Genomic DNA, 23,521 nt, shown 5'->3' on the forward strand with positions numbered 1-23,521 from the left:
GATCAGATAAAAATTGTCATAGTTATTAAAGAAATACCTTTGTATGGGCAAAAACGCCTACTTACTTAGGGGTCGTTGCTTTGGCTGACAATCTGGTATATTGTGCTGTCTATGGTATATTTTGAATGGTGTACTATATCGATATACCAAACATACCATTTGGTATATTTTTGGCATTTTTGTAGCATTTTTGGTATATGTTGAGAATAATACCGCAATATTTTGCTTTTATTCAAAATGTGTAGCGGGTATCTCACAGTCGAGCACACTCGACTGTAGCTTTCTTAATTGTTTATTTCACATTCATGGTATATTATTTGAATGAGACTTGTATTAAATTAAATTAGTTTTGGAAGTGCAAATTATATAAACAAATCAAAGGCTAGCAGCGAAGATAATTATTTACTGGTATATAAACTATATAACACAATATTACAGCTTATTAAATTGAACAGGCACAAAAGCAACATTAGAGTGTGGTGGACTTCGAGACCATTTTAAAAAAAGAAAATTATTTCTATATTATTTTTAAAACATACCAAAATAACATACCGGAAGAATACGAAAATATACTGCAAGTTATATATGGTATTTGATATATACAATATACCAAATATTTACATTCATAATATATCAATATGTTACTCGCTTCCAGATTAATCTTTCAAATTTAATATTCTGTTAAAGGTTACCAAAAGTGCAAGCAGCAGATTTAATTACATATTAGAAGTGCATCTGGAAACTGCAATTTTTCTTTTATTCGTTTCAAAATAAGGAGCATTCAGCTACTGTTTAATTGTGAAACGAATCGGAATAAAAAATTAAAATGAATATTTCTATTGCACGCGTATATTAGCAATATTGTTAATCATAAATCAAGTGAATAGCTCGGTAAATATCTTTATGCAAATTATAATATATAATATGAATACTAAGTTCAATCTCCATTCAGTACTCTATTTACTCAAAAGAATTGGATGATCAATGCAGTACCTATTGCTATCAAGTCGTGAAACCCCTTCTACAAAACGTAAATACGGACGAATCAATGACAGAAGAATATAATGAGCTGCAGCATATTATAAAGTTGCAAGCAATTACAATAAAGAATCTAAATGAATTGATAAAGTCTAAGGACAAATTGAGTGAATCGTGTGAAAGTCAAAATCAATATCAAAAGAAACTTATTGACCAATATGAGATTCAATTAACTACTTTAAAATCAGAAATCTCTTCGAAAGATCTAGAGATTAAAGATTTGAAATCAGAAAATGTAAAAACAAAAGAACTTCAAGATGAAATCACAGCATCTAAACAAGCATCTAGCTGCTTCGGCAATTTGACGAATATTCAGACCTTAAGAGTACCCATAGTTCATACAATGACAGTTCCATGTGATTCGAACTTACCTGAAGCTGGAGGTGGTTGGACTGTTATACAGCGTCGTAAGGATGGAAGTGTGAATTTTAATAGACCATGGTCAGAGTATAGAGAAGGCTTTGGAAATCTTCATGGTGAATTCTTTCTTGGACTGGAGAAGATTCATTTGCTAACACAATCCCAACCACATGAATTGTTTATATTCCTTGGAGACTTTTTTAATGAAACCCGATATGCTCGATATAACAACTTTGTCATTGGTAACGAATTGGAATTCTACGAGTTGAAAGTGCTCGGAAACTACTCAGGCACTGCTCCCGATTCAATGCAACCTCATATACATAAAGTGTTTTCAACACCAGATAGATACAATCATACTAATATCCGTTGCGCTAAAGATTATAGTTCGGGGTGGTGGTTTTCCAAATGCTATCGGAGGTAATAATATAAGATTGTTGGCTATAGAAAAGTTTTCTTAATTTTGTATTACATTTCAGTAATCTTAACGGAATGTATGTGTATTCTGATAATGATAAGGATGTGAATGGCATTGAATGGAGATCGTGGAAGTCTCGGCCGATGAAATTTGCACAAATGATGATTAGGCCACTCGAGTAAAATTTTATAATTATTAAAAAAAAGTTGTATAAAAAAGTTTTCCAGCATCTCAAAAAATTAAAAAAATTGTCTGTGGTTAGATCGATATATTGATGTCTTTAAACAATAAGTTGATATATTTTGCTTATCTCTTTAAAATTGTAATGAGGTTCTGTCTGTAATCGATAAACATGTTCAGAGACAGCCACTAACAGGTTTCAATGAAAGCAAATACAAAATGGATATTTTATATTAAATATACCAACTAAATATACAATATGGGCATTTCCCCGGGTCGCGAACGTACGTTCGTACGAGATAAATTAAAAAATAAAATCCTGAAACTTTTTTTTTACTCTTCGATAGCATTTGTTAAGCTCTTTGGTTAGTGTAAATTATGGGGCTTATCGATTTGTAATTTGCATAATATTGGCAAAAAACATGCTGTCGCAGTGCAAATGTACAAATGCAAAACTCTGCGAATTGAGACGGAATATTCTAAGGCAATAACTTTAAATTCAAATAGATTCATGTAGCTTTCTATCAAGTCTATTCCCAAGAAAATATCTCCATTTATTTCTTTTTAATTTAATTAAGTTCCGGTCGCGGGCGTACGGGTCGCGAACGTTCGATTTCCATATTTATTAAATTTTTATTTTTACCACACTTTTTTTGATTAATAAGTTCATATTTCATAAAAACAAACGGATTTAACTCAATTTAATGTGTTTAATAACATTTAAAGCAAAAAAATAATTTTTTATTAAATATGAAATATGTACTGAAATTTATTAATAGCAAGAAAAATATGTAATAAGTAATAAGTAATAACTAAAAAGTAACGACATAGTTTTTTTAAAAACAAAAACAAAAAAAATTTTTTTTTTTTTTAATCCATGCGACGCTAGTAAAAATCGACATATGCTTATAGGTAATTTCGTGAACGTACGCTACTTTGACGATCAATAAAAAAAGATTGGTTAGAGTAACCCCAACGATTTTTTATATTTAAAATATATATACCAAAATAACTTAGCACGCGAAGTTTCATTCATCTGCTTGCACTTAATGCGAAGCAATTACAATAAGATGATGTTTTCGGTCGCGATTTGAACATAGATAAGAAGCAAAATAAAAATTAACAGTTAATTGAACATTTTTTCGCTCACTTTGCATTTTTATCTTATTATTGGATTGCTATTAAGAGATTTGGTAGAAAAAATGCAAACATATCTTATGTTTTCCTTGTGAAACAATTAATCAAAAAAATGCATATAAAAGTAGCTAAATGTGGAAAAATTACATTTTTTCAGTTTGCAGACAAATTTTTTTATAGAAACAACGGAGATATGCTACGGATCCATTGTATTGTGAAAATTTGGATATTTCTTTATGACATTATACAAAAAAATACGATGAATGTGAAGATTTTTTTTTCGGTCGTGGTTTACCATTTTCAGGAATTGCCCATATACAAAACTTACATTTGATATTATTATTAATGACCACATACAAATAATAAGTACAAAACATACCAAAGACTACAACATTTACCATATTGTCAACCTAAGCAATTAAAACTAGCTCAACAGCAATCGTTTTTTGCCATTGTATAAACATAGAGACAGACGAACAACACTATATCGTCTCCTTTTGCCGGCAGAAATATAATTCCTTTTTAACCTAGGTTTATGTTATCTATATTATATATTAACCAATTAAATGTTGTCCAGCTAAGTATTTTTTGTTAGAACGTTACACAAAATATTTGGCATTAAAAAAGCCTAATACTCATATTTCACATTTGAAATGTTAATTGAACCCTAAACCACCTTATCATTTGAAAACATTTAGACGCACTTTAAAGCTCAAATGCATTAATTCAAACCACGTGGAAATTATAATTGTATTTATGAATGCAATTGCATCGTTATCAGGCAGCTATTGATTGCGGGTAAATTAGTTTTAAATTTTAATATGCAGCGCCAGCAGCTGGCCAGCGTTTTTTTTTATAATGCGAATAAACTGTATTCATAATAATGCAATTAAAACGCACACACTTTTTATAATGTTGTTTTAACATGACAAACAAAACGAAAAAACAAATGCAAAGCAAGCGGCGAATGAGTAATGCAATCAAAACAAACGTTAACAGCGAAAGCAAAAGCAAAAGCTTTTACTTAACAGAGCGCTGTTAGCGGCGCTGTTAACAGCGCACGTATTGAGGACGCTGCTAACAGGTGGTTCCCTGCAATTCGTCCACGTTGGCGGCAAACAAAACACGACAAAGATAAAACTGTTATGTGTTTAATTAGGCAGACAGATTAATTGCCATGACTAACACGAAACCAAATCCAAACAAGAAGTTTGCCGTCAAATACAAAGCGCGTGAGATGTGCGATATGATTTACGACTGCGATGAGAGAAAGAGACTTTTGTGATGTCAAAAACCCGCGTGCCGCTCCTGTAAAATGGCTTGTTGCTTTCAATGTTGCCGCCTGTTTTGTTCGTCGTCGTCGTCGTTGCTGTTGTTTGTCGTCATCGTCGACGTCGTTGTCGTTGTCGTCTTCGTTGTTGGTTGTCGGCATGCGAAACGCCGAACGGTCATTCAGTAGCCGTTAGAACGCGTCGCAGTGCGGCAGGAAGTTGCGTATACGACGCGTACGCCTTGCCATAAAAGTAAATTCAAGTGCGCGCCTTTTTGAAATTTCCCGCTTTCTTCTTCGAAGGTGTTAATTAGTTGAAATTTAATTAATCGCAAGGCGTCGCATTTTATCAAGTAAATTACTTTAATGTGAATTCCTGTGGGTGCCTCCGGATTTCTTAATACCAAAATTTTCGGTCTTCGGTGCTCGGTCTCTCGGCTTGTACTCTCAATTAGGCGCACAAATTGCGTGTAAAAGTGGCAAAAAAAAGGGGCAACCCAAAAATTGATTAAGTGAATTTCGAGCAAAGTGAATTTCAAATGAATTTAACGTGAATCTGCGAATTGAAATGCAATCAATAAAATTCAATAAATGCCAAAATGAATTTTAAGTACGTATGAAAGTTAATTTCGAAATAAGTTAAGAACTGGGAAAATTATATTTATAGCAACGTAATCAAATTTTCTAATATGGAAATTTGCCTATTCATAGAACGCAGTCATCTGCTTGGCAAACAACAAAGTTTGATTAACCTACAAAAAAAAGCAGTAGCGGTTGGAATAAAAAAAGTAAACAATTTTGCAGTGGGCAAACACGTAGATAAATTTATGTGCCAAAACTGTTCCCCGATAAAAAATATCAAATCAAAATCAAATAAAACAAACTTTTCTCTGGTGCAGCAACAGCAGCAGAATCGAATCAAGCATGACCTATTACTGTCACGTCCGGGGCGAGTCCGAGAAGGAAGAGCAAACAACTTTTCGGGTCACGTTTGACATTTGGCTAAAACACAAAAAAACAGACAGACAGGCAACTCGTAAAGCCTGAGTACCCAATACTAGTAACCACAACACATCCGCTAGACAACACCACAAGCATTAAAAGCAAACTCCGCAAAACTGGCAGCAATTAATTAAAAAGTTTTCACGCGCCCAAATCAAATCAACACAATTTCGCAGGTATTTTAGCGTCAAATTGTGCGGCATCCTCTCCACATCAAGTTCAATTTTGGGCTGCGGGATTCACTTAGTTAGTTAGTTCGATGGCAGCAGCTTCAGCAGCAGCAGCTTCTACTCGCTGCCGGATCGATGGATGGGCTCGTAGCAAAATCAATGCGCATTACTGCAGCCTCGTTGCGCCCCAAAACAGCCAGCGAACTCGGTCGCCAGTAACGAAAATAAATTCAAGTTTAAAATACAATCTGCCGCGGGGGTTGCGGACCAATTGCGGACCCAACCATCCACTTATGCGGCGACTGCGACTACGACTACGACTACGGATCCGCATCCGTATCCTCTCTTGTCTGGCTGCAGATTCAGCTAGCCAGTTGACCAGCAGCTCTTGACCCCATGCCCAAAATAGTCGCCAACTTCGCCTTGTTTTTGCGCTTTGTTTTGCAACTATTTTTGAGCTGCGCTAAAAATTCACTGCGCTGAATATTTATAACAATTATGAAAAAAAGTATTTAAAAAGCGTTTGTTTTGAAGTTGAGCGTGGCTCACAGAAAGGTTTTAAATAAATGTTTTGTTTACGTCTATTTTTTTATGAATATTTACAATTATATTATTCAAGACTTCAGCTTAAGATTGAGCGTGATTCATAGAAAATTGTTAACTTATATTTTTATGCCAGACTTGAAAATATTAAATACAAAACTTCATCTTAATGTAGATTGTAGTCCACAGGTAGTATTTAAATTCATTTCCTATGTATTAATATTTTTGCAGAATATTTGCAAATATTTTACTTAAAGCTTAAGCTTGACTAATAAACACCCTTTAAATACAAGTCGGTTTACCATATAAAATTAATATGTCAAGTAGTCGATGGATAGATTTTAATAAATGTTTTGTTAACTTATATGTTATATAGCATATTTCAAATAGTAAATAAAAAATTTATTTAAGTCCTGTCTATCGTTTACTTGGCTTATTAATATAATAATTATACTTATAATTTTACAGAACATTTACAAATGATTTTTTTTTACGAGATTTTAGTTTGTCTGACTAATACATATTATTTTGCTATGCACTTAAATATATGTTTAATTTACTTACATATTAATAAACCTATCTAAGAACACTTCAAACAAAACTTCAGCTTGGCTAACTAATAAATTTGTTTTAGAATGGCGACAAATAGAAGCCAATTCATTATATCAAATTGAGATGTCAAGTGGTTGATAGATAGGTTTTAAGTTTTGTTTACTCAATGAATATTTTATTCTAAACTTTAGCTTGGTTGGTTAATAAAAGCCTTTTCATTACATCAAATTAATATGCGAAGAGGACAGACTTAAAATTGAAGGTTTTTTTTATCGTTCTTAATATTTAAAGATACATGCTAACCAATTTCTATAAGATTATATTCTACAAATATAAATATTATTTGTTTATTACCGCAAAATATTAAAATATACCGAAAGCTATATATTGTAGCAGCTTATAAAACTGTGTTTTAAATAAAAGCATATTCATTGTTTTTAATATGTCAAGTTCAGACAGTTTTCTTGCGTATTACCTAAAAGTAGAAATGTATGTAAAAATATCAAATAAAATTTGTTGGCAAATTGAAAGCCTTCAATTCATTTAGGCAATTACAATTTCATCTTAAACAACATTTGTGTTGAAATTTTGCAATCACTTTGAATTTGACACTCATTTCAAGCCGACAACAATTGTGTTTGGCTGGCAAGTGTCTGATTGATTTTTGTTGCTTTAATGTTTGACGTCGATTCTGTGACACGCCTTCAATCCTTTTGCTCGAACTCATCAAGCTGTTTCTCTTGGCTGACATTGTTTCGTTCAGAATCCTTTTCGATGAACTGAATAACCTTCCCACGTCTGGCTGATGCGAGTGTTGCTCAAGTTGTTAATGATTTTCTGTGACGTGACAAAAAATTTAATTTTTGTTTTTTTCTTTGGGACTTGCAGAAAATAAGTTGGCAAGTGAAAAAGCCAAATGAAAGAGAAAAGAGAGAAAAAAGTAAAACAAAGGCCTTGCCTGCCGCCTTTCAGCGGTTGTCAGGACACGCCTTTGGCTAATTGTGTATGTGTTTATGTGTGTGTGTGTGTGTAATGGCATGTGTATATGTATGTGTAGCTGTTTGTCATAATCAAATGAATGCCCAGCAATAACTTAACACGCAAGCCTTGTGTCCTGTTGCTACTAATGGCTATGACTAGTAATCGGGACCAGGACGAAGTAAAAATAGAAAAATAGAAAGCAAGCAGCAGCAAAGAGAAAAAAATAGAGAGAGAAATAGAAAGAAAATGCCACTGTTGCAGTTGTTAATTAGCTATTTGGCGCATTATGTTGTGACCCCAGGCATATATGCGGGCATTAACCAGGTCACCTGTCAAAGGGCAAGGGAATGCGAAAAGTCGCCTACGACATCAGCGTAAAGGGGGGAAAATAGCCAAGGGACAAAAGCAGAAGCAGGTGTAGGAGTTGGAAGAAATGTGTGTGGGGGGAAGGTGCATAATTAGTACAAGTTGATTAAATGCCACATTCAGTATTCTATGAGCATTCAGCAAGTTATTAAACGCAAACAGTTGCCATGAATTATTTAGTACAGTATCGTGATGAAACGATTAAATGTGGGGCAACAAGTTTAGGCCAGTTTATGTTGACCCTTTAGCAAAGCAGCTGTCGTTAATCAATAGAAGAAAGAAGTTTATTGACCTTTGATTAAGCATTTATATGTATGTACTTCATTTTTACATCGTCGAAGAAAACTGCTGTGAAAAAGACATTAGGAAATATGCAAATGTCTTATTTTTTGGGAAAAAGCTTACAGTTATGAAATAAAACAAGTCAAAAGCTACAATCGAATGTGCTCGACTGTGAGATACCCGCTACCCATTTTCAATAAACCTATATTCTAGAAATATACAAGAAATATACCACAAAAATACTAAAACAAACTGAAGAATATTTTTTAGTATATTGTAATACATTAAACATATACCATAGAGTTCAAAGCACGCCATCTTATTACTTATTAGTATTTTTGCTTTGGCTAACAGTCTGGTATATTTTGTAGTCTATGAATATGATATGATATTTTGAAAGTAGTACTTAATTGATAAATCAAAAATTTCCGTTAGTATATTTTAATATTTGTATGCTATATTTTTAGTATATATTTGTAGAATATGATTTTATTGTCATAGGGTAACGGGTATTTCTCAGTTGGGCACACTTGACTCTAGCTCTCTTACTTGTTAATCTCGCTGCTGTATGTAAATTGCTTCTCATAAAAACAATTATTTGCTGGTGACTTTTGCAGTGGCAGTTTTCCTTTCAATTATATTGATTAGTTAATCCTAGAAGCAAGATTCAACTGCTCTCTAATTGTTTCTTAATCATTGCACTAAAGAAGACTTTTCGTACTTCTATTTGTATTTACATACACATACTCAAATTAAATTTTGATAACTGCAATTCAGCGTTGCCCTTTCAATGTTTCCTGAAATATCTCTCTAAAAAACAAACTTAAATTTAAAGCTACTTTAAAGACGGATAATCTTCAAACACGTTTAACATTTGCCAACACTTAAAGCTATTTTAAAGAGGGATAATCTTTAAACACGATTAACATTTGGCAGTATTTTAAAGCCAAGGCGATAAATTCAAGTTTCGCATGCCGCAAATGTAAGTGCTCCGAATCGGAGTACACAAATCGGTTGAGGGACAGCCTTAGGCCTGCTGTAAGTAGTTTGATGGCGGAATAACAAGCTCATGACAAACTAGTCATAGACAGGCAATAGGCAAATTATCCATCACACTCATGACAGCGACACAATCACATCTTGTGTCGCAGCCTTGACATTGAGAGCAAGTGGAGAAGAGCGCGGGGAGAGAGCAGATCGGCAACAATAAAATTAGTAGCCACAAGCTGTGGGCATAAATGTATATACATAGAAGGGAGAAGGGCAGCAGTAACAAGCTGCTGTGATTCTCATGATTGAATCAATAAGATGACGACGACGACGACAACGCATCGAGAAGGCCAGGAAATGGACTTGGCTGCAGGCCAATGTGAAGGTTGCCCAGGCAACGAAAATATTAAGGCAGCCAAGGAGAGAAAGAAAAGAATGAAAACCTGTTGAGTGAAATGCCAAATCATATTGCATTGTTCAAAATACTCCAAAAGACAAATACGTTAACAATTTGATAGCTCTTTTGATGAGGTACGAGCACATAAGTATTTCAACAACAACCCACAGAATAAAGCATAGAAAAAACAAAATTGAATTGAATTTATTTATGCTTCAATCACACGCCATTTAATTCAATTCAAGAGCAATGCGAACATATTTTCTTTTGTCAATTGGCACAATGCGGCTCGAAAATATGATTATTACGAGAATATTCATATATACATATATATATTGAGTATCCAAAGCAAGACGCTGGATGCTTTAATAAATGTGAAATTGGGCACAGTCATTATGGGGTGTCATGCGGCGTATACTTAATAAGCATACGCAACGTTGCCACGTGTCGACTCAACGTGCCAAGAAGAAGAAAATGGCGTCAGTAACGAGTCAGTAATAGTAACGAGTATTAAGGCAGGTTGATATATTAATTTACTACCATTTTGGGGAGATCACATTTAACGCCTCTGTTGTAAAATTTTCTATCCTCGCCATAACAGGGAAAAAAATATAAACATAAAAGAGGCAGTTGAACAACAACAATTATGGCCAAAGTCAAGTGCGTTCCCCAGGCGCTAATAAACGCGACATTCTCTTAACTTTTTTTTTGCCACTTTTGCCGCCACAACTTATGACTCTTTTGTTGCCGTTGTCTTCGTTGTTGTTGTTGCTGTTGTTGTGCTAATTGTTGTTACAGCTTGTTCTTGACTGTTGTCCTCCTTCGACTGGTTTTTTGTAGCCTAGTTTTAGGCGTACGAAAACTTGTAACTGTTGCAGTTGCCACAATTTTTTCTGCTTGCCTCGTTTTAATGCTCTTCCCTGTCGGCTTATTCGACTCACAAAAATACTTTGTGACGTATGCCAAAAAGTATAAGAATGACCAAAACTTCTTGTCTTTTCTTGCTGTTTTTATACTCGCAGTTTATCAACTGCTCTTTTTTTGTGGGGCGTCTTAATGCAAAGGATTTTGGGGCTTTATTGCCACCCAGTTTTAAAGGCAGTTAAATGCATATATATATTTTGTTTTATATTTTTGCACATTTTGTTAAGTCTGCTATAAAGTCAAAGGTCTGCCGACCACCATTGTCGAATGAAATTCCCTACAGAAATTTGTTGCACACTTTTATAAGCTTGAAATATTTTAAATAGAAAATTAAATAATTTAAAATGAGTCGAAGGGACCAGCAGTCAGTACTCTCTTTTCTGTAAAATTAAATTTGCTAGATTTAATATGTATAATAAATAAGTTAATAAGTATGTATAATAATAAGTAAAAAAAATAGTAAAACATTTGAATTTGTTTCGTATTAAAATAAATGAATGAATAACTCATCTTTAAGTAATGAAAGAAAATGTAAAATTTTTAAGTTGATTTTCATTAATACAATTTAATAATAGTTTCTTTAAGTAATATAAATTTATTGGCAGAGTATTTAGCTGAAACTTATATGAACTGTAAAATTCTTTGGCCAGTTTTGTTGTTTATTTATGTCTGTCAAATTGCTGCCAAGGCTGCGACAGTGCAGTGAAAAAACAAAACAACTGCAACTGCAACAAAACCAAATGAAACAAAGCAAAAACTCTGCTAACCCGCACTACAAACAATTTGTGGAACGAACTTTCATTGGTTTTCCAGGGAAACGCAAGAGAGCTCAGGGGATTTGCTTGCAGTTGTTTTTTTTGGCAAATCCGAAAATTGTTGCCTTTGCACAAGCAAAAATTTTTTGGTTTTTTGGGCCACATTCAGTTGGCACATCAATTGCAGTCAGCCGAACAAACAAATTAGTTGGCTTTAATAAAATGAAAATTCCGAAAAAAATCACTTAAGCTCCCCCGCCAAAATGTGTAGTACATACAATTTTTCGGGGGCTTAAAAGGTGAACTCATTAAATGGAAAGCACAAAACAAATAAACAAATTTATAAAAATAAATATATATCTATGTTCTAATGACTGCAAACATGTGCCAAAATTGGCAAAATGAATTATATAGTATATGTAGATTGAACTAGACAATGAGCATTTCCAATTATAGTTCTATTCATTACTGCCCATTTAGAGGCAAGCCAGCGAATAAAACTTGTGCGTTCGCATGACTCACAAAATGAGGGTTCAACTTGGCAGTGACACTTCCAACTGTTTGGCTTAACTTTCAGTGATAAAAATGAGATATACGTATACGTAATATTTTGGGACATCTAGTATATTTAGTTAGCTTTTGTTATACCCGCTACCCAGAGGGTAAAAGGGTATTATAACTTTGTGCTTCCATGAAATGTATGAATGAAGTATATACCATATCAACAGAGAAACGATATAGCAATGTCTGTCTGTCCGTCTGTCTGTCTGTCCGTCTGTCTGTCTGTCCGTCGATATGAACATCTAGATATCAGAGACTATAAGAGATAGGGATATAATTTTTAATAAACACAATAATAACTATAGTCTTTATGATTACTGAAAATTTGGTTGCTATAAGATCAAAATTGTAAAAGTTATTTAAGAAATAAAACATTGTCTTAGTTGCTTTGACTGACCATTTGGTATATTTTGCATTATATGATATATTTTTATTATACAATATTTTGATTATACTGTATCAGCATACCAAATATAGCATTCGGTATATTTTCAGTATTTTTGTGGTATATAATATAAATGAATTAAAACTAATAACGTACTGCTTTGCTTTCATTCAATATCTATCGGCTATCTCACAGTCGAGCTTACTCGTCTGCAGCTTTCTTACTTGCTTTTGTTTTAAATTTGTATTTTATTTCGCATTGTTTATCTCCGCAAAACTGTTTTAATAGCTGCCCCAAACAATTTCATTCATATGTGTGCGCGCGCGGTATTAAAATTTCAATTTTCAAATTGAGTCAAAGAAAATTCCACGCTAAAAACAAAAAGCTACAAGAATAATTTATACGAGGAGGAGGAGGAGGAGTGAAGTGGGGGAGGCGGGCGACGGGTTTACCCAATGTTGTGTTGCCAAGAATTTGTTGTCTATTTGCTAGTGGTGCTGATAAAAATTCACTTGATACACTTTGGCTTCGCTTATTTGCCGCAACAAGCGCAAGGCAGCAACAGCAACGAGCGTTTTACGAGTGCTTCTTCTCAGCGGTGTGAAGTGATAAGGGAAGAAAATGAAGGAGAAAGAAGGGGGCGAAGGGAAGGGGGGAACTCAGTGAAGCTGAAGTCGTTACAGACGCAGACAATGGCGTCATATAAAACCAGACAGCGACAAAGATGCAGCTGCAAATGCAATTGAAACTATCCACTGTCATGGCTAAGTGCCTGCTGAAAGTTGATCTAACTTGAGATAGAAAGCGGGAGATGTTTATTTAATACCCCACAGCAGCATTTTACAGTGTGGAATGCTTTAGATGCAATAGTTAGTTATATAGATTATAGATCCAGGTATGAGGGGCGTAACTTAAAATGCAATTCCATGGCTCTTAAGACATCCTTTGTTCTATGCTCGAGTCTTTCATTGCTTTAACAATAGATGTTTGATTAACGGTTTGAGATATTGGAGGACTCATTGAGTTCTACTACAAATTTATTAATGTTTGTCTTAAAGTCTCTTTGAACTCAGTTCGCAATGTTAACAAAAAAAAACCCTAAAAAAACGATTTTTGTTATATAACAAGTTAAAAATTATGTATAATAGTTATCTTATTTATACTGCGATATTGCAACATTAGCATAACTTTAACATAACAAGATTTAAGTACAGTTAAGTTATGTATGAAACGATGCTAAGAGATGCATCGGCTAGTCTTTGTTCACGGGGAAAATGAGGATGACATGCGTTCACATTATTTATGACAATTCCTGATGACCAAAACAACACATATTATATACATACATTTTTAATGGTTTTTAGCGCTGTTTTTAATACTTTCTCGCTTGCTCGCAAGTTTTATTGAGAGTTGAAGTTTTGAAAATTTCCAAGAATATTTTGGGTGGAGCTTTGCGAAGAACTTAACTCGTAAAAAAGTTTATTAATTAGAAATGATTACCTCGAAAAACTTATTAGTCACAATATGCTAGAAATATATCTGCATACTACGGGAAATAGATAACAACCTATTATTTTAAATTAAAGCTATTCAGAATTTGGTCAACAAATATAATAAAAGAAGTGAAATAAAGTAAAATAAACAAAATTGGCCTTTAGCTAATATTATAAAGATTTTAGCTAAAGATGAAAGTAAATATGCATCTCAACTCTCCAAAGATCATTCCCAGAAATCATTTGACCTTTCTTGCTCATCGAGTTTTAAACTCTTGCAACAATTGTTGGCACACTCACTCACAGACACACACACACACACACACACACACACACACACACACACACACACAAATAAACACACTCAATCGGACAGAGTGCAGATGTAAACACTGAGAAAAGTCAAGTGTCAACTGCTGTGGCAAATGCAAGTGCTCATAGTTTGTTTGTTGTTCTTGGAGCGTTCGCCCCTAGAACGCAACATGTTTGCCTTAGTTTTGTGCTCTCTCTTTTTGCTGCTTGTTTGTCTGTTTGTCTGTCTTCTCTCTAGTTATTCCCCTGCCTCTGCCTTTATAGTTCGCTCCCCTGACGCCTTTGGTTTAATCTAGGAACTGTTAACAGTTTTTGCCAAAGCTTATGATAAAACACCGATAAAAGTTCCATTAAAATATCTTTGAAAAAAACAGTAACAAAATATCGAAGGGGGAAACTTGGCACCTTACCTTGCGTCTGGCCAAAAGTAAACACAAGTTAAAGCCTTATAATTGAAAAATTAATTATACACACTGCTGCCATCTTAATTTATTAATTTGCTACGTACACTACGTATTTACATACCCGAAAACAGAAAACACAACACGGAACCCAGTCGAAGAGCAGACAAGAAAAAAGCCTGATAAGCCAGCGCCGCTTGAAACACAAATTTTCATACCCAAAAAGGCAGCAGTAAAAGTAAATAACAACAATAACAATGCACACACAAGCACTCAAACACACTCACACACACACACATGCAGACAGTGCCATAGTTTGTCATTGTCCACAGAATAACAATCCAAACAATAACAACTAAAAAGTACTAAACGTAAAATAGACTCTGGGAAAACATTTTCCAGATCATTCAAGAGTGAAATAAAAATGAATTTTAAAATTATTACTGCAATATATTTATGCCACACCCAATAAATTCTTCATTTATTTCAATTTATTCTCTCTGCGCAACGAAATTGTGGCTTTTAAGATTGCCAAACGGATAGATTAAGACAATTTAATTACAATTACAGCAATATTTATTGTGCTTTAACAGCGCAGAATTCAAAACAACAGCACTGCTGTTAAACTTAACAGTGACAACAGCAGCACTGCTGTTAATCTTAACAGCGAGAAATTAACTGTGGCATATTAACAGAGCTATTTACTGTTAAGTTAAACAAAGTTGGCAGAGAAAATTAAGTGTTTCTTGTTTAAGTGTTGTTAATTGTCTCAACATTAATATTCCAAACAGATACATTGAGGAAAATAAAAACCTTCTTTATTAACATTTTCTGAGAAATTTGAGGGATACCTAATAAGCAATGTTCATTCAATGAAATAGTAAATGATGCACATGGGTAATTCTCTGGCGTAAATATTTTTTATTTTGCGTAAAGATGAATCTTTTAGCTCATGATTTGCATGTAAATTAGATCTTAGATTGATTATTGAACTATTTTTCTGTTTTAAGATAATTGCATAAATGAATAAATTCGTATGCAAACTAAAAATGGAACGAAAATATATATTTTAACCCAAAAAGAGGTGAAGTTTATGAAATCAATCTTAGCTCTAAATGTAATGCTAGTCCAGATCTATAAGAATGACCTTTAATTATTACTAAAATTGTTTCAATTTATGTTGCTCACGCGACAAATTCTGCATGAGAATAACTCATATTCCTTATGTCAAATCAATAATTGTTTATTATATAGCAATACATAATCAAACATATAGAACATTAAACTGACAGTTTTGTAATTCAGCAAGTCAAAACAGAATATTGAATAACTTTAAGCCATTGACAATCGGAATTCCCTTGTGCTTTCTGCATAATTTAAAGGAGTCTTAAATGAACTTGCTTAGATTTCATTGATGTTCATATCATAGCTCACCAAAGCAAATAAATAAACTACACAAATGAACAAATAAACACAGTTTTCATTAATTATGCTTTGGACAGTGGACAGTCAAAGAGTGGGAAGCATATTTTTGCCGCGAAACTTCAGCTAAAAACATAACCCCATTTAAGTCCTTTATTTAATCATAATTTAATGCGCCTCAACGTCACTCAAAGTCAACACGACTTGGCATCGCAATTATTTTTCAAAGCGGATAACAACAGGATACTTCTACCCCCTCCCTCTCCTCTTCCATTCCCACGGTAAATAGCAAACGCTTTGTTTTTAATTAATGCAAAATTTATCAGCTTGTTTACCCCTTTTTTGCTCTTCATGCTTTCACTACTGTTGCTGTTGCTGCTGTTCTTTCCCAAGTTGTGGTCATTTTTTTTCTTGTTGTTGCTTTGTTGTCATATAAAAAAAAAAAAAAAATAATTTGAGCTGAAAGCAAATGCAACGCTCTGCGTTTGATATGCAAGCTTCTGCCATTGTTATGCTTTGTTGTCTTTTTAGCATTCCGTTTTTATGACTTTCAAATAAAGTTTAATATGCCTCGAAGACTTTGTGCTTTACTACCTGTCATTATACAAATTGCTTTTGCAGTTTTTACGGCCTCAATTTTCGGATAAATTTCTAAATTTTATATTTAAATAAACGCCCCGGGCAAAGTATTTTATTTGCATTTCATTTGTAACTCGTTTCGTTCGTTTTGTGTTGATGTGAATAATGTAAAATGTGTTTGGTTAAAATTACAAAGCACTTTAGGGATTATTGGGTAATTCAACCACAGCTGCATAAAATAAACAAAACAATTACTCAAAATTTGTTACAAATGAGCAAATCACCTGATTAGCCATCATTTGGTTAGATCGCATTAGCGAGTAAGTGAACAGGAAAGAGCCAAAAATGCATTTGCGAGTAAAGGGAAGCAAAGTAATTTATGAGACCCACCCACAACTGAATATTGCAATTTTCGCACGTGAACGACAAATTCAATTAAAATCGAAATGCATTAAATAATTATTTCTGTATGTGTGTGTTTGTGTGCGCACATATACATTAATATTTGTCAATAATTAAAGCTAATTAAAACTGAAAGCCTACAAAATTCGCACGCCGTAAATCAAAATAACAATAAACGCAGCGCCTAACAGTATGCTACAGTTTTTTTTATTTTCCCATTTTTCTGTCGAGTGCTGTCAAAACACGCATACGCAGTGTTTGCGGAATTGGTGGTAAAAGCAATAATGAATTATTCATGAAATAAGCTGAAAACTATAAGTGTATAAATTAAAAGCGTATAAACAATTTATGGCAAAAATTAAACAACACTGCGCGCGCCCATTAAATAAACTGCAAAGTGACATACTGAATACATATATGTATAAATAACTAATGCATTTAAATAGAGCATTTAAATGAAGATCCATCAATTTTTGGTATTTAATATCGCAACTGCATAGTAACTATACGTTTAATATTGACAAAGAAATAGTTATTGAGTGACGCATTTAAAAGAATTTTCATAATTTTCCTTTTTGTCATTGAATTGCAAAAATATTTAATTCATATTATTAGCAATAAAATAATTATTTAATTTATGTAGCATTTAATGAAAGTTGTAATTTTAGTATTTAATATCGCACTTATATAAAAATATTACCGACGACAAACTTATTTAATTGATATGAGGCATTTTAATGCACTGCAAAATAACGTAATGCTTATTATTAGCAACAAAATAATTATTGCATTTAAAAAAATGTCAATGAGTCTTATTTTGTGATATCACAACAGCAAACTAACCAAATTTTATAATAATCAACAAAGAAATTATATGGAAATTAATTAAGTCTAAAAATTATATTTCAATAAATATTCAGTGTAAAGTCTCGACCTTAAAAAACACTCTTAGTGAAATAAAACGTTTACTTCGGTTTAGTTCTATGATTTTAAATTCAATTAAATTATGTTCTTTTTAATTTCGTTACAAGCTTTCTTTCTTACTTCTGGCTTTTATCAATACTATTTTGCTCATTCAATTAATCGGTATTTTTTCTTCCTTCGATGTTATGCTAATAATCGATGGCCTTACAAATTAAGGGTCACTCTATTTCGATAGTTTTGCTCAAAACTAACATCGATTAATAATAACCTTTGCATGCAGCTTAAAAAGTTTTCTTATTTCTTATTTCAAGCAAATGATTTAAGTAGCTTCTCTCTCAAGCATAGTTTACCTAATCTGCTTTGGGTGGGTTAAACTCAATAAGGCTTGAAGTGTAATTAATTAAAAAGGTTGTAAGTTCAGCTGCAACAACGCTGAGAACAACAACAATGATAGCAACAGCAACAACAAGAGCAACTAATTACCTGACGACAGTCGCAGCAATCTCAGACTCACTCAGTAATTTATTTTTAAGAAGCGCATAATTACCCGGCAACAGGCAGACAACAATGACAGGACAGAGCTACTTAACCCGTAGAACAGTTCCGGTTGCCAGTTGCCAGTTGCCAGTTGGCAGTTGCCAGTCTGCCAGCTGCACGGCAATTATTTGATATGCCTCCGTGTTGGCCATGGATAAGCATAAATGAAGCTGAAACTTGAGTGGGTGTAGCTTGTAGTTGGCTGTTGGCTTTTCGCTGTAGACCTGAAGCAGCAACGTTAGCATACTTTAACTGCAAACTGCAACTCAAATTGCATGCTTGCTACGCTTTTAATGGTTGCTACTGTCTGCGGTTGCGTTGCTTGTCTCTGTGTGTGTGTGCGGTGAAGTCGTCTCGCTTTTTTCATGCTACTTGGCTGCATAAATCGCAAGGCTTAATGTGAAAATATGGAGGGGCAAGCAACGGAATCAACAAGAAGTGCAAGCAGCCGCACTCGCTGTTTGCCATCGTTTCTTTGTGCATGTTGAAACGTGTGTCCTTGCCTCGCATTTGCAGCAAAGAGCTGTTGGAGTTGCCGCAGTCATAGTCATAGTCATAGTCCTGGTTGTAGTTGTAGTTGTAGTTGTAGTTAGCGCGCCTTTGTCTGTGGCTGGCATCGTCGACATGAATCAAAAACTTAATTATTTTCAGGCGTACGATGGCAAAATGTTTTCCTCAAACAAACAGGCCAGCAACAGTAAAAGCAAAAGCAACAGCAACAGCAGCGGCAACAATAACAAAGAGAAAGGGAGCTGGCATAAATCGTCAGTGGACATTTTGACGCAGCTCGCAAAATTTTACAACTCTTCTGCAACGCCGCTACAAAACAGCAACAAAGCAATCGCAAGCATATTTACAGTCAATTTCCTCTTCCTCTTGCCCTTCATCTACTCTCTCGCTCTCTTGTTATTCGCACAAAGGTATTACCCATGGATTTGTATGCATGTGTGAGTGTGAACACGAAATGCGTAGGGGGCAGAGTGAAAAGGAAGAAGAAGAAGAGGGGGAAGGGAGAAAGGACGACTACGTGATCCAAGTGTCATAAATTTCTGTTTTGTTGTATAGAACAGAACGCAATACGCATTGCGATTGTATTTGTGGCCTGAACGGAATCAACTCACATGGTTTGTTCCATGAGTTTAGCTGCTGCAAAAAGGCGTAAAACCCTTTCGATGTATTGCGTTTTGAGTGCTGACCAAATGAGTTGATAAATAAACAAATTGTATTGCTTGTCTCACAGAAATGAACTTTTTGAGTAATCTTTCAATATTTTTTATTTAACTTACTAGTTCACATGCAAATACAGTAGAATCCGGTTACAACGACTCCGCTTATAGTGTCCGACCGGTTATTACGACGAAAACTCGATGGCTTGGTTGGTCCCCATACAACCTTATATGAAAGGGCCTCCGCTTAGAACGTCTCCGCTTTTAGCGACTAACCGCTTATACCGACGAAATTTTTCACAATTCAACCGGATATTGCGACGAAAAAAAAATACAGCGGAATAATGCCAACAAATTTAAGTATCAAACGACGCTGTCATAAATGTATTAACAGTGATCGACACTCTTGCTTGTGTGCGTAGGAGCGACCCAAAAGTTCTAACATTCTCACTACTCTATGTTAGTTTTAGCTGACGCCTTAGCTTATGCTAGGGAACATGCATATATACGATTTATTATGGAAAAACCATGCTATTAAATTATATTTTTACATTTTTTTGTTTTGTTTAAACCTGTTACGAAAATGACAAGCAAAAAAAATTCAAAACAAAAATTTGTTTTGCTCCTTTCGGTTAGTACGTCTTCCGGGTATAACGACGTAAAATCGTATCTTAAGTATACGTAGTATATCATGCATACATAGAATATTAAGTATACATTGAATATTAGGTCTACGTTGTACATCAAGTACATTTAGTATATAGAGTATACGAAATATATCAAGTATACGTAGTCTATAAATAATATGTATGTAGCTTTTAAGGAAAGCGTTCTATATGAAGTGTATATGTATGTACATATGTATGTACGTTATTCATTGTATAGAATTAAGTGCGCGTTGTGTATTAAGCATAAATTGTATAGTAAGTGAACATAGTTTATAATTTATACGAAGTCTATTAATTTCACGTTATATATGTATCAGTTACTTTGTCCAAGTTAGCATTGTCTCATTCAAAAATAGATATAGAACATATTTGATTTTTTGCTCAACTTCTAATAAGCCAACTACTTTTGTATTCCTTCATATTTTCCAGCTCAGACATTAATCATTTCAATTTCAACATTTTAAGCAAACAGTTCATTTTACATTTTAACAAAATTCGAAATAAAGACAAAAAAATTTCTTTTAATTTATTACTAAATTCTTGAGTTTTTTGAATTAAAATTACAATGTGTGACTCAAATGGTGATTCGGCAAAGGTAACGAATCAAGGTCGCAGCATTGACGAGGGATTCTGTCATTTGATGGGTGCAATGTACAATGACATGCCATCCGAGCTCGATTCGCAAACGAAACGGAATTCCGAAATTACAAGATCCATTAGATCCATCCGATTACCACGGCCTACGGCATTTGCTGCACGTTATGTGACCAAAGTGCTCCAAGCTAGTCCGATGATAGTCTCAAAGCGCTTCGTGAAACCGCAAATGCTGGGCGACAACAACGGCCAAGGCTCGGATCAGGATCGTTTATTGCGCAAACTCTTCTGTGTCCCTTTGCTAAGCAAGATTGTGTTGCTAATCACATCCAGGGGCAGCAACTCGCACATGAACGATATGTTCAATATCCATGCCTATACGATAGAGGATCAATTTCATCTCGGTGTAACAAGCCTGACGGCATCCGAACGCGAACTCTTTGTGAACCCACAAAAGCCAAATAATTATGCTTTGATCTGTTGCTCGGGCTACATTCATCTGGAGGATGCTTTTATGAATGCCTCGCTGAAGAAAAATATCATTCGAATGTCAAAAAACAAATCAAATGCAATCGTTGAAATAAAATGCAAAGGCAAAAGATTATCCCTCCAATATACTGGAAACCCGCATCAACCAAAGATCGAAGCAACTGGCAGCGGCAAAAGTCGACAGGTCAAGATCCCAGCTCGTAATGCAACGGCTGAAATATATCCACTACAATTGAAACATATATCTACAAATCGGCAGATAAATGCTGCAACCTCAGAGGTGCCTCTAGAGATTGTCGATAACCAAATCGAGGAACTATCTGAAGCAAATGCAAATAGTGTTGAGCAACCACAGCCTCTTTCTCAAATCGTGCACCCAAGCATCCAACAAAACATCGATAACTTTAAGCAGATTGTGGAGCAACAACCTGCAACTGAAGCAGAGCCTCATATTATGGACAAGGTTGAACACAACGAAGAACTATCAGCTGAACAGCTCTCTAATAAGGTGGAGCAAGTTCCTCAAGAGGATAAGGAGAACATCAATGCTCGTATTGAAAAGGTTGAGGAGCCAATTATTCAGCAAAACAATAAAAACATTGAGCAGATTATGGAAACGTCAGATCAGCATTTAAATAATGCCGAGAAGGTGCCTAAAGAAATCGTCAATAATGAAATCGAGGAACTATCTAAGTCAAATGCAAATTGTGTTGAGCAAATCGTGCACCAAAACATCCAACAAAATATCGATAATGTTAAGCAGATTATGGAATTAGCTGAGCAACAACCTTCAACTGAAACAGAGCTTCAGAGTACGAACCACGTTGAGCACAACGTGGAACTGCCGCCAACTGAATCAAAGCTTCATAGTATTGAGAAAGTTGAACAGATCGAGGAACTCCTACGAAATGTGATGAAGACTATGCCACAACAGTTACTCAGCAGTTCAACTATTTTGCAGATCAATGCATCGTCTGAGCTGCGTACAATTATGGCTGAGGAAGTTAAAGATGAGGAGAAGGGAAACATTGCAAGCGTTGAACAGGTTAAGGAGACAATCATACAGGAAAGCAATATGGAAACGTCTGATCTGCATTTAAATAAAGTCGAGCAGATGTCTCAAGATGCTGACTCGAAGCAGATCGAAGAACCATCGCAGCAACAGTTAAATGACGATGAAATCCTAAATGAAAAAGATATACAGGAAAAAAACACAGAAATGTCTCAACATATCAATAACTCAAAAATCGAAAAGCAAAAGATCAACAAACTCCTCTCAAAAGAAGCCAAAAAAGCGATAATTCGCGACTCGTTTCAGTGGAATCCAATAGATATGTGGAAACCACCTGAGGAGTTTAACGAAACTGTCAAGAAACCACCAACTCTTCAAACCTTCAACAAATTGCATAAGAAAATGCTGAAACAGTTTCAAATTAAGAGACGACTGAGAGTTCTTGAAAAGGAGCAGATTGCAAATGAGGCCCTTAATTCAAAGCACAAGAAGCAAACCAATGAAAATTTAGATCAGCTCATGAAATCATCTGAACTAAATTTGTTGGCAGTAGAGAACTCTCAAGAGAAGTCAAAAGATGAACTCCCTCAAGAAGTGACTTGCAGTTGTAGAACTGAGCAGTTAGAAAACCCATCCGAACCATGTGAAGTCGAAAATATTCAGAAGATAACAAATGATGTCTCTGAACTGCTGCAAGATGAGCTCAAGAGCATTAAAGATGTGCCGATTGAGGACGTAAGAGAGGTCAAGGAAGTTCAAAAACAAGCCAAATATTATGTCAAGAAGCCGGCTATTCCGAATTTCAACAAAGAGTACAAAGAGAGACTAAAACAGTTCCAAATTGACAGGCGACTGAAGAGATCTCTGCAAAGTCAGCAGGCTGCAAATGAAGCAAGTCACTCAAGTCTCTTTAAAGAGCAGCAGCTCAACAATCGGTCACAAATACTCGGACACACGCCGGTATATCAACGTTCGATTAGCTCCTGCTCGCAATATTCATATCGAGGGCATCGTCTGTCAAGAATCTTCTCGAAATCACAGCCAGACAAGATGCTCTCCAGCGGCGGAACGTGGGATGTCCGAGTGAAGCAAAAGAGATCGAGCTGCAAGTCTTTAGTGACGGAAACTAGGAAGCCTCAATGGGTCACAGCCGAGCTCGATTCGAAGCAACGCAATTATGTAGTGATACACAAGCCAAAAGAAGTGATCAC

General features: G+C 34.8%; 2 protein-coding genes across 3 annotated transcripts in view; both read left to right on the forward strand.

Moving 5' to 3' along the window:
- Positions 1–429: 429 nt before the first annotated feature.
- On the forward strand, positions 430–2,661 carry LOC132790532 (fibrinogen-like protein 1). Of its 2 annotated transcripts, none has more exons than XM_060799085.1 (4): positions 430–588; positions 656–891; positions 953–1,818; positions 1,878–2,661. In XM_060799085.1, exons 3-4 carry the CDS (start codon positions 1,049–1,051, stop codon positions 1,996–1,998), a joined length of 891 nt encoding a protein of 296 aa, XP_060655068.1. In that variant the 5' UTR covers positions 430–588; positions 656–891; positions 953–1,048; the 3' UTR covers positions 1,999–2,661. The 2 variants fall into 2 exon arrangements, with proteins under 2 accessions (XP_060655068.1, XP_060655069.1); XM_060799086.1 differs by having other exon boundaries at positions 688–891.
- Positions 2,662–4,604: 1,943 nt separating this feature from the next.
- The window catches only part of LOC132790567 (adenylyl cyclase 78C), a 53,172-nt gene continuing 34,255 nt past the window's right edge, over positions 4,605–23,521 (forward strand). Inside the window, 1 exon segment of the mRNA XM_060799136.1 lies at positions 4,605–5,013. The gene's annotated coding sequence lies outside the window, so the exon portion shown is untranslated.

Source organism: Drosophila nasuta, chromosome 3, assembly GCF_023558535.2.
Source record: "Drosophila nasuta strain 15112-1781.00 chromosome 3, ASM2355853v1, whole genome shotgun sequence".
NCBI lineage: Eukaryota > Metazoa > Arthropoda > Insecta > Diptera > Drosophilidae > Drosophila > Drosophila nasuta.